General features: G+C 34.4%; 1 protein-coding gene across 1 annotated transcript in view; it reads left to right on the forward strand.

Annotated features, from left to right (window-relative positions):
• JAZF1 (JAZF zinc finger 1) overlaps window positions 1–12893 on the forward strand; it is a 147345-nt gene that overhangs the window by 106138 nt on the left and 28314 nt on the right. The window contains exon 3 of the mRNA XM_081933381.1: window positions 12398–12594. Within this exon, the coding sequence (XP_081789507.1) occupies window positions 12398–12594 (197 nt within the window). The remainder of the gene's footprint in view (window positions 1–12397; window positions 12595–12893) is intronic.

A 12893-nucleotide genomic window follows, 5' to 3' on the forward strand; every position in this document is an offset into this window, starting at 1 on the left:
TTAGTGGATTTTCTGTAAATTTAGATTGCCAAATGGTGCAGATTTTTTCCTTCCATTGCTTTCTGAAAGAAGAAAGTTCCTCCCTAACATGCTAATAGACTACGTCCACAACCTTGAGTTATCTATAAATTAATAAAGTTGAGATAAAATCTAATAAATATATTCAGGTATGAAACTTAATGGGTGAAATTTGAACAGTCAGTTTTCCAGTGTTCCTGAAGGTAGTTATGAGAATAAAGTGGAAATGATAACCTGTTATAAATAACAAAATATAATTCAACAAACCCAATTAAAATTTAATAATTACTTTTTCCTTCATGCATTTTTCATTTAGAAAACATTTAGAAATATTATTTTGCCATTTTGTTTAAATTGACATTACCATCTCTTGGCTGCATATTAACTAATGCATGTCCTATACCCCTACTTGTGGCCTTTTTTGCTTTCTTCTGGCATACTTGCTCTATATTGAAGTTTATTTATTGAACTGTTAGTTTCCCTTTGTTCGTTAGTATGATTTCAAGCTGACTATAGGCTCCTCTTTTAATATATGTGAAAATTGTTAAAATTAACATTGAAAAACAAAGGGTGGCAAAGACTGATAGCATGTATGCTATAGTTCTTCAACATAGGCTACTCTATTAAGCTTTATCATGGTACTTGCAAATACAGTGGAATTGTTTCCTCTATTAATGAAAAATGTACAGCAGTCAATCTCTATTCAATTTCCTCAAATTATTAAATATATATGAGATGGGGTGCTTGTCACTGAAAGCAAAGGTTCCTGTAAAGACTAGCAGTAAACGGCATCACAAGTGTTTCTACATTGTTGATCTCCCATGGGCAGCAAATCCAGTCCATAATTGTCTAGTGGTAGGAGCTGAGCTTCATCATTTTGTCAGTTCACTAATAAGGAGGTCACTGCAGATACATAATCCTAGATTTACATGTGGCAGATGACAAAGCATGATGGGAAATTTGCCTTTAAGGACAGGCTTGTATGGTGCAGTTTACAACTGGCACCCATTCTATGGTTCCATAATTGACAAGAAATGCTATTATTAAGCGGATCTGGTGAGATAATTAGCATTCAGGGTAGCATTTTTAATCAGACTTGAGTCAGATAATATATCACAGTGGTAGCAAGCTGTCAGGGTCATACTATAAATACTCATTAGAGATGAATAAAGATTAAGTGCAGCCTGAAACAGAATTCAGCAAAGTAGTATTTATGAATTGTTTCACTTCAATATTTGCTGTTAATAATTTGATGTGCTATTGGCAAAAAGATCAGATCTGCACTGAGCTAATTTACGTAAGGGGTAATATTGTGCAGCTGAGATGTCTGTTCAGCATCTATTTTAGACTGAAACCTTTTTTTATAATTGATCAATTGAAAAAAAAATTCATTCCGAAATGCTTATTTAGTATGACTGTGCCTGCAGTTGCTATTGTTCCATGGTAATAAGTTGACAGATTAAAATGAGAAGTGTTCCATCTTGAAGGCAGAACTAATTTGTTAACATTAGTATGCTATTGCACTTTGAATTCAGTGTAAATCTCTTCTTTTCAATAAGTTCACACATGAACAGCTTATGGCAATTTAAAATGGTTTCCAGTTAATTAAAAAAAAACAGCATTCAAATATTCCTAGCATTAGCACAATGCTTGATTTTAAAGGCATATAAGAGTAAAGAATATGCATTATTAAGAACACATTCTGCATTTTAAATGTCAGAGGTAGGGTATTTATTATTCAGTTTAAAATATTCTCTCTCACCTTCATGTTAAATAAATTTATTTTTAAAAAAATTAAAGGAAAAAATATGTTGGAATTCTCTTAAGTGAGTATAAGCATCTTGCATTTATTCTGGGTACAACCTACAACTCAATGTAACTTAAATTTTCCCAGTGATCTACACCTCTCTGAAACTTCAGTGTCATTTTGGGAGACTATAAAAATAAATGCCTTCTATGGGGCATTGTGGTCCATCAGGGATAGCAGTGAGAGAGACTATAATCAGATAAGACATATTTTTAAGAAACAGCCATTACATCATCCTCTGCCATATTATGGCTACAACAAATATCTCTTCCCTCCTTGAAAATGATGAATAAAAAGGAAGCCTTGCTTTAGATAAGACAAGATCTTGAGTAAATTGGAAATTCAAAATTCAGTTATCCAAATGTCAACCCATCTGGAAGAGGACCACAGTCTACACTGGATGAAAATAAAAGGAAACATGGCAGCACAAGGAAGTAGGGATCTAATCCAGAAATTTTCCATCAGTGGTTGGCAAACACAGTGGCCACTCGGGTACCAGATTACAGTGATGCTTTTTCTGGAATTTTTATTTGCGTCTACAAATGTACAAAATGTGTACATTTTCAGAAACACATACCATTCAGAAAATGTAAAATTTGGAATGGTGTGAAAATGGTTATACATAGGTATAGGAATTTCAGACTGTAATGAAAAGAAACAGAAACAATCAGGTTGCAAAAATTTTCTATAATAGCCAATCTCAATAAACTTACTTTTAACCTATGGATTTCATTATCAGATCCACTACACATAATTCAGGTCTTCATTATATTATATCTCCTCTTTCTTATAGTTCAGTGATTTAGGGAAGTTTTGTTTGAGCTGCTTCAATATGTTGTTGGGATGTTTTGGATTTTAAGGAAAGTTTTTGCCTTTTTACCTAGGCGCAGCTGCTACATATCTGCATCAAAGTCCTCTTCCTTGCTCTATCTAAACATTCTGGATTCCTTGATACAATTTAAATTTTGCTTAGCTGCATACACTGAATCAAATTATATTTTGAAGAAAATTACTAGCCATAAGAATAATTTAAAATTGGTTTGACAACTTTCATACTTAGAGTTCAGGTATCTGCTAGACATTGTGACTGACTAATCTATAATGTTAGTTTATGTTTTCAGTAGCTGTTTACTTTAACACTTTTATTTCATATATATTTTGACAAAATTTGTAATTTTAGCGAGTAACAGGCCAAGAAATTAGTAACATCTACAAAACCGATCCAGAAAAATCACAATCAAAAACAGCAACATGATTCAATTTATTGTATAAAAATCATTTTCCAACAAATGGATACCACAAAATGAGCAAACACCATCAACATCATGATCTTACTAGCAATGTTTCTAGCAATGTTCTATGAATGCAAAGTGTGGAATTTATGAAAGTGAAATGCAGAAAGTTTTGTATCCCAGAGTTTGTGTTGGAATGATGGATGTTAACGAACTTACTCAGAGCATAAACCACAAATGGGGAATTTTGACGATTAACTTCAAAGATGTCATGAACATAACATTAAAATAGAACTATAAATGTACAGAACACAGTCCATTTATTAAATAAATGGGCACAAAAAAGTTATATTGCATACAAATTTGGATAACCTAAAGATGGAAAGATACACTATGAAAAATCTCAGTGCCAATTGAACAGAGCAAAAAATAAAATGAAATATGCATATTTTTGAAGTTACCACTTCAAATATCAATATTATATGGATAAGAACAACCAGCAATAAAGTGAGTGATAAACTGGTACTAGTTCATTTATCAACTAGGTACAAGTTTTGGTATTTCCATTTTTATTCATAACTCTCCATTTTAAGATTTGATTTACCTTATTTGGACAAGGATGATTACATGTTACATTGCTTGACTGCAAATAATGCTCTTGAATGAAAAAATAGTAAATTAAGTGTGTAAATAATTCTTTTTTTTTAATTAACAAGTTTTATTAGTTTAAAAAAAAATCAAGGAAAAAGGATTAAAAAGGGTATAGAAAATTTTGACAGCTACATCATGCGGGGGAGAGCAGTCCCCCCAAATCTCGCAACTTTTACAGAAAAGAATAGAAAAACATCAACATTTGAATAGATATTAGCAGTTTTAGATTTAACACTGTCATCAATATATTTCAATCATTTTTTTATATCACTTCCGTAAAGGTACATTATAACAACAATTGAAATAATGTTTCAAATCACTTTTGTGACCTGAGTCTTCTAGTTGTTGCATCCTTCCCCCCCCCCCGTCTACTGGCAGAGCCTCAGCCCCTCCCTCCTTCATCTCTTGTGTACCATCCCCCATTTCATCTAGGAGAGCATTATGTTTTTTAGTGAAAGCCTCTGCCTCCACGACTGTTTTAATTCTAATTCTGCTGCCCTCCCAGAAAATCAACATGCCTTCTGGTAATAACCACCTGAACCAGACCCCTTTATTATATAATTTTTTTGCTAAAGAGGAATATTTCTTCCTCTTATCTCTTACTTTCTTTGGAATCTGTTTAAGAATGGTTATTTCTTTATCTTTATATTTTAATGGTCCGTCCTCCCCTTTGAGCTCCTAGAACCTCATCTCTTGTGGTCTTTCTGAGAAATTTAACATGAACTTCCCTTGGAACATTGTGTGTTCTTGCATATGCTGAATTAATCCTATAAATCAAGTCAATATCCCACCAGAGCTGTTGTTTATCTCTATTGATGTATTCTGCTAGTATTGTGGTCATAATCTCCTTAAGATCTTCGTTCTCAACTTCTGGCAGATTTTGGAACCTAAGGAAAAAAGACATCCTTTCGAATTCCATTTTTATCATGTGGTTTTCAAATTCTACGTTTCCCCTTTGGATTGTCTTAACCTCCTTCCTCATCCCAACCGCACCCTCCTCCAGTACACCTATTCTCTGTTCATTTCGTGTGGCTTGTTGTTGTGTTTCTCTGAGCTGATCATTTAAGTCTGTCAGTTGTTTTTTCAGTTCGTCCTGTCCCTTTAAGAGAGATTGAAGCATCTGGTGAATAGATAAGTCCTTTGAACTCTCTTCAGGGGCTTTAGGTTGTAGAAATGACCCCAATTGTGACTGATGAGTAATCGGACTAGATGTAGAAGATGTCGGGGCCGATGAGGCCTTGCCAGGCGGTAATTTTTTTGGACCCATCATGAAGCTCAGAGATAGTTATAAATCTGTGCAAAGAAATGGTGTCTGTGGGAAAGCATAACTGGTAGAGATCACAAGGCAAGCAAATCCAAAAGAGAATAAATCTTCTAATGCAGCACCAGATCAAATAGATGAATCAAAATATTCCAAATCCAAGGGAAAAGCGTATTTAGAGAGGCTCCTGGAGATCTCTGGGGTGGAGACTAGTTCAGAGCTGTATCATTCATAAAGACAAAGAAGAAGAAGGAAGTTGGCCATCTTGGCTCAGCCTTTACAGGGGGTCAGGAAACAACAAGTCCAAAGTTCCCATATATAGTTTAAAGAAGAGTCAGTTCAACCATCCTTTCTCTCGCAATTGTGGTCAAAAATTATTCTTCCATTGTTTAGAGGAAGTGAAAGTAAGTTTTTAAAGTCTCTCTCTCTCCTATGAGAGGGAGAGATTTTGCAAGTGCCGCTTTTCTGAGGGGGGTGGAAATTCCCCCCCCCCTTCAATCTTAGCTCTTCCAGAGGTTGAAACAAAGTTCTAAGAAAACTGCAGTTCATCAATTGAGTAAAACAGTAAAAGACTTGGGGAGACTTCCCACCTCACCGCACTTCAGCTGTGTCCTTCTAATTGATTGTTTCCTTCCAGGCTGCGCTCGGCGAAGACGCGCGGCAGCATGCAGCTCCGCCGTGCACTCCCCACGCTACCCGGCTCCTGGGGCAAAGCTGGAGACCCCCCCACGGCCGCCGCCATTCCAGGGGTTCCCAGCAAGCCGCCCCTACGGCAGGGCGCCCCTCCAAGGCACCCTGTGCTCTCCCTAAGCTTAAGGGGAGCCCACCAAAAAAGCGAGCAGCGGACGCACACGTCCGTCGCCTTCGGGGACCAGAAGTCGTCTCCCAAGTGTGTAAATAATTCTTGAATAAGGCACTTATAATAAATTTACTATAAAAAACATTCTCATTTCAAAAAGTATTAACTCCTGTGATCATATTGTTCACAGTATTTCCTAGGCTTGCTGAATGAAAGCATTCAGGCAGTCTGATTTTCACTGACATAAACATAGATTAAACCATGATTGATGATATGACTAGAAACTAATGTTAATCAAAATGGATGGAAAACCCAGAATTAATATAAATGTGATAGACATGACAGGTAGAGTGATCCTAGTTTGGGGTATAATAATAATATCCTAGTATTCCTAGTTTGGAATATTCTAAATAATAATGTACAAGTAATCTTGTGATTTACTATATGTAAAATCATTCAGATGATGATCATAATTGCACAAAATCTCCTCAACAATGCTGATAATGTTCTCTAGCAGTTCAGTATTCACTGACAAGATACATAAAGTGCAATATTAAAATATAAGAATATAGTTTCATATTTCCATGCTTCTTAAAGGAAATTATTCACAAAATATGAGTACATGATATGTGGCTTTGTCATTGCAAGCATCATTTCTGAAGTGAGATTAATAATGTGATGGAAATAATAAAAGATTGTCTGTGTCGTACTGCATTTATTTTATCTGATCAGTTTCATGGCAGCTATAATTAAAGTTACAGCGTCCTCTAATTAGTCTACTTGGTGCACCATGTTATATAGTGCAGAATTAAATATCATGACATCAGCTGTTATCCAGTAGAACAAGGAATATTTTTATCTATATAAATTGACCACATCCATTGGATGCCAAAGTGGCCATAACAAAGTTGCATCAAAATAAACTTGTAGTTTTTGATACTGAATGTCACATTTTATTGATTCATTTAATTTGTCGATTCTGTTATGAGTAAACTTTTTTTGCTACCCTGGTTTTCAGTTATACTTAACAAGCTTTAAAGTAAAATTAGTTTCATGTGAAAAAATAAAAATATATTAATCAGCATAACAATCCAGGCTAAAAAAATAATGTAACTTGCAATTAAAGAACTTTGTTTGACCAAGCTTGACAATATTGCTATGGCCTTGTGAGTCAGAATTTTTTTTTATATTATACCTATCTGAAATAAGTGATTTTTTTAAATTATAGTATGGACTATCTGCATGATAGCGAACCTGTGATAAGCGTGTCAGAAGTGGCACAAAGAGTCATCCCTCCTGGCACGCGAGCTGTCACCCATTGCTCTTCCAAGTATCGGCATGCCAGCCAGCTGGTCTTCACATGCGCAGAATTGGCGGAAACTGGAAGAACAGCAATCCAGCGTGCATGCGCACACTGGGAAGATGATCTCCTGGTTTCCAACGTGTGCATGTGCACCGCCCAGTTGATCTTTGCATGTTTTTGCATGCCAGAAACCAGAAGACTAGGTGACCCGTACACATACCCAGACTGGAAACTGGAAGATTATCTTTCTGGCACATGCATTCACACCGGGTGGCTGTTCTTCTGGTTTCCCGCGTGCACACGCACCGGCCAGCTGGTCTTTGCACATGCATGTGCACCAGAAACTGAAAGACCAGGTGACTAGAGTGCATGTGTGCTCCAGAAACCAGAAGAGCAGCTGCCCAGCTTGCACATGCGCATCAAGCGGCTGTTCTTCCAGATTGTCGCACATGTGCACATGCACCTGTGCACTCCAATTTGGGTACTCAGTGCTGAAAAGGTTCCCCAACACTGGGCTATCCTATACTGTAGATGGGATTTATTCATATGAGCTGTTTTGGCATAGTATTTCAACCTGATATATTCTTCAGCTCAATATCTTTTTGTAATTTATGGGCTTGAGTAGAGTCTTCATTTTTTCATTGTTCTCTCATTAGATATTGCAAAGATAAAAAGAACAATATATCTCAATATCATTAAGAAAATATTCAAGATGCTTTTAAAAATTGTAACTGTAATTAGCCTGAAATCGTTTATAGAATTCTTGTTCAGTCACTTCGAAACTTTGATGGCTTTGTAATTATATTTAATATTCAATGGGATGAATTTTGTAAAGTTATTGTGATCAGTTTCATTCTATAGCCTAATGTCATATGGTTGGTTTAGTTTGTAAGCTTGTGTCTTCCATTAACTTTTTCTCCATCTTTGCTAAAAGAGCTCTGAGGAATCTACCACTTACTAATCTGTTATTTAACTACTAAACAAAACTAATGTAACATTTTATGATTTTGCTATTTGTGGCCACTTGCATTTATATAAAATCACATGGACACTTGATTTAATTTTCCATTCCATTGCAGAATATATGCAAACTTAATTTTGTTCTAATTCTCATTATCTTTTTCTCAACATGGTGAGCATATACATTGTTTGAGTTTTGTTCTTATGCCATTGCGGTCTCAGTTCCTGTTCCAAAGGAAGGATGTGAAATAGGGAGGATAGGGAGTAACTTTAAATATTACTATGGTATTCATACATATATTCTGTGTCCATTTGACATTGTGATATATACTGGTTTCCTTCCAGTGAACATCAACAGAAAACTATTTACACATTTGGATCCTGTTTTTCTCGGAGAGATAGATTTCTCCCAATACTCTAATTTATTATTTGATATTTTGACTCCAAGGATATCTGATATTTTTCATGTAGGTTATCGTGTATGATTATTTCATATTCACTGATGGCTAATATCTGTTGTAAATTTTGCTTCATTTTTATTTATCTTATTCTTGTTTTCTAGGCAGGTTTTCTGTTAAGCATATTTACTATTCTTTGTGGTTTGAATTCTTAAGTAGGGCCTTTGCTGCTTTTTGGAAATGATCTAAAACTAGCTCAGCAGTTTGTGAAACAATTGTTTCCAGTGATTGTGTAAGAAGGAAGGGATCACAATCTAGATGTAAAATATACTTCACTGAAGATTTCTCATAAATAGTTCTATAGAGAGGTTTTTTTAAAAAAATAGAAGCACATTTACTGGAAACACTCCACAAGTTGTTTTTAATAATTATTTTGTACTTTTTGGCATAAGCTATTACTGATCAATAATGGGAGGTATATAGTTAATTTTGCATTTTGATTTTAATCAGTGTATTTACAAATCCATACATACACATGGCAATATGAGGCAATATGATATTTACAGTAAATAATCTGTAGTAATCTGTTATAATCAAAGAATGATAACCTTTATATATATTCAATATATCAGTTTGAATTAAACCCTCAGATTTAATTACATATTTCTAATACAAATTGAATTCTATGACATTTTAATCTGACCTGCAGCATGTTATACCGTAAATATGTGAGGTGATTTTAAAAGCAATATTATATTAGAAAACATTTTTCCTGAACGTTTTGTGAACATTTTTGTCAAATAACTTGGCTTTCTTCATCCAAAATTATCTGGCAGTAATTATAATATATGTTTTATTGTTACCTCAATAAATAATATCAGGGGATCCATTTTAATATGCATCCAATGAGAGTAACATTTGCCAAAAAATTATTTGGCATGCAGGAACAATGCTCCTTTATCCCTTGTTGCTATAAAGGACTTTGAAACATATTTATCATTCTGAATAAAACACATGTCCTGTGAAGCAAAGCCCTGGAGACAACCTGTAGAGGGCTCTGCAACACCATTTTTTGCATCAAAAGTGGCTTGAAGGAAGGGGGAAGGGAGTTAAGAACAAGTCTGGGTTTTGTTTGGTAAACAGGCAAGGAATTCTGGGCAAAGACCTTTATCTTGTGGCTTGCACCAGGCATGAGATTAGATGACTCAGCCCACACTCATTATTTTAACAGCCTACAGCTAGTTCACGTAGCAAGAGGAGGCCGCCGTTTAATTGTTTTAAGTTCAAAGTGGTACATTTTAATTGTAACGAAAATATTCAAATGCATAGGGTGTTTGTAAAAGAACTCAGAACTCAAGTTGCATATATTTCAGTGACAAGTACATATAGTTTCATGGTTTTCTAGGAGTAACAAGCATAATTTTATTTAACAAATTCATAGAGGCTTCAAAGCAGTCGTGTTATTAGGAGATTAATTAAATACCAATTGTATGCATTTTCCCCACTTATTTCTAACAGACTTTCCTACGTTGCCTCAATTTTTTTTTCTTTCTATCATTTTTAGGTATGGTGGTTGTTTTAAACTTTAGCAAATGGTATGTTGAATTTCTTCTCCTGATTTGTTTTTTCAGTTATAATTTGTTTGATTTACTAGTAATGAGTTATTAATTTTTATTTTTATTTTTACAACAGTGCTGATACAACAAGTTGAGGGGAAAAACAGTTTTGTTCTATGTTCAAGAGAAAGCACATTCTGATTCAGGAGTGATGTGCTTTCCTATCTGCAGTCTCTTATTGCCTTGAGTGACTGAAGAGGAAGTAGAGAAGACAAGGATTTACCTCTTCAAGGGCACCAACAGATATCTTTATAAAATGATTTTAACACTTGCAGTTGATGCTGTTTGTCGTTTTTATTGTTCTGTATTCTCAGCAACCCACTGGGTCGGTGTATGAAAATCTGTCATTTTCTTTTCAAATAATTGTTCAGATGTTATTGTTAAACAGATATTTATGGATACACATTTCTACATGTAAATATAATTCAACTCTAGCACTAGCGTCAAAGAGACCCAAATTCTGATCCACTCTCACAAGTGGAAAGTCAATGGAAATCCCTCTTTCTCAACCCAACCCATCTCACAATCTGTTGTTGTGGAGAAAAATAAGGAGAAGAAGTATTGTGCATACTGCCTTGAGCCTTTGAATGACTTGGATGAAAAGAGATACAATAGCAACAACATCAACTTCCATTATGTAATAATTTCATCTTATACCATACATTTTCAACAAACTTATAAGTAAATGTCAACTTAAAAGTATGGCTTAATATATTGCAATAACTTCAAACACCAGAGTAGGGCAGTAGTGTTTAGTTTTTAAGAAGACATACTATTCTCTAATCCCTAACAACCCAATTCCTTAATGACTAGCCATATTGGATCTGATGAAGAAAATTGTCAGATGTCTGGAAGATAATATTGCAGTAGATTGTCCTTTGTGAATTATTTTTATTCATTTCCTGAAGATTATTGGTATATTGCCACATCAAAGTTCAAACAATCACTCATCTTTCATTTATTTCTCCATTAACTAGAAATCCACTAGTTTCTTTTAGATCTCGAGAGCTCTCCTCTGGTCTTCTTTTTGCATGAATTGTTGAGAAATCTGATCATCTGCTAAAATGATGTAAAGACATCACCTTTGTAATAGTTTTCCATCCTAAAATTTAGCACTTTGTCATAACTAAAAATAAAAAATAAGAATTTTTATATTTGTTTTTAGTGATGCACTAATTAAATGCTAGATATCATGTCACTTAAGAACTGTGTAGCCTGGATTAAATTAAATAATTAATGATGTATTTTAAAATATGTTTTAAATATAATTGTATTTTGTTGAATAAATATAACACCATTCAACCTACTCATTTGGACTATATATTTTGAAGATTTTTTTTATTGCTGTATAGTGTGATAACGTATCTGAACCATTTTAAAATGGGTTATGAAATGATCTCATAAAACTATTTCCTATGATTTAGCAGTAACCCATCAACTATGTATTGTTAGCAGCAAGTGATGACTGGTTTGTTAATTAATGACCCAAAGGAAAAACAAAGCTGATGAATGCCCTAACAATCCAGCTGTTAAATGCTTTGAGAGTGAATTCTGAGATGATAATTGGAACATTAAATTGTAGTCAGTGGCTTTTATGCTTTTATTAAGCTTTTGAAAAATTAGCTAGGGCAAGCTTTTCCATTACAGAACATAAGACATTTATTTGGCTCCATGCAGTAAACCATATGAACTTGAAACTTATCAGGAATTGCTGACAAGTAATTAACTGCTAAAAACTAAACAAATGGTAGTTATCACCGGAAAAGTACATGCTTGAAAATATTCTTTTAGTTAAATTTAAAGAGAAATTTAGTAGTAAAGCAGAGAACTCAAAATAACTTTATTTATATTTCATTCTTCTTAATCACTGTCCCCCTCAGAAAGTAGCTTTGAGAGTGTCAATTTAATCAATAAAATTAAGCATTATAAAAAACTTTTTATCCACCTTCATTATTATTTTTATAAATAACAATGTAGCAAACATACATAATGCTCCTTCTTCCTATTACCCCACAACAAAACAACCTTTTGAGGTGAGCTAAGAGAAAGTGACTAGCTCCATTTTCAGCCAACAGTGCCAGGCTTGGGCAATGAGCTGGTCAGTTAATTCCTATCACAATCAATGGATCAACACTAAATTAATTTTTAAAAAGCAAATCTTGCACTTGTGGGAAAATACTACTAAAAAAATATTCCCTTCTATGCATTATTTGACAATATTTGATTTACCAGGAACAAGGGGAGGTAAGAAATGAATAGCTTAAGGAATATTCCCATGTACTTGCACCAAATGTTTACAGTTACCAATCCATAGTAATTTTCCCCATAATATTGGTATCACTGCTTTTATAGGTTTATGACTGATGCTGCTCGTCGGGAGCAGGAATCTCTCAAGAAGAAAATCCAACCTAAACTGTCCTTGACCTTATCAAGCTCAGTGTCCCGTGGGAATGTATCTACTCCTCCACGTCACAGCAGTGGAAGCCTTACTCCACCCGTCACACCCCCGATCACCCCTTCCTCCTCATTTCGTAGTAGCACACCAACAGGTAAGATAAAATGGATTTGCTGTTTGTGGTATAAATTTAAAAAAACAGCAGCAAAAAATAGCAAAGAAATAATAGTAAAGTTAGACTGCAAAAAGAATCAGCAATATTTAAGTTACATTCAGAAATTAATCTCATATGTATTATGGATAGGCTTTCTTTTCTGATCCAAAGTTGATTTTTACAGGCATGACCTCTTTTTAGACCATGTTCATCTTTTTATCCATTTATTCAATTATTGCAGATGAAGGACAAGTGATGTTTTCAGAAAAAAAATTAAGAAATTGAACAGGAAGATGTCA

This window comes from Natrix helvetica, assembly GCF_964273705.1.
Source record: "Natrix helvetica genome assembly, chromosome: Z".
In the NCBI taxonomy this organism is placed as follows: domain Eukaryota; kingdom Metazoa; phylum Chordata; class Lepidosauria; order Squamata; family Natricidae; genus Natrix; species Natrix helvetica.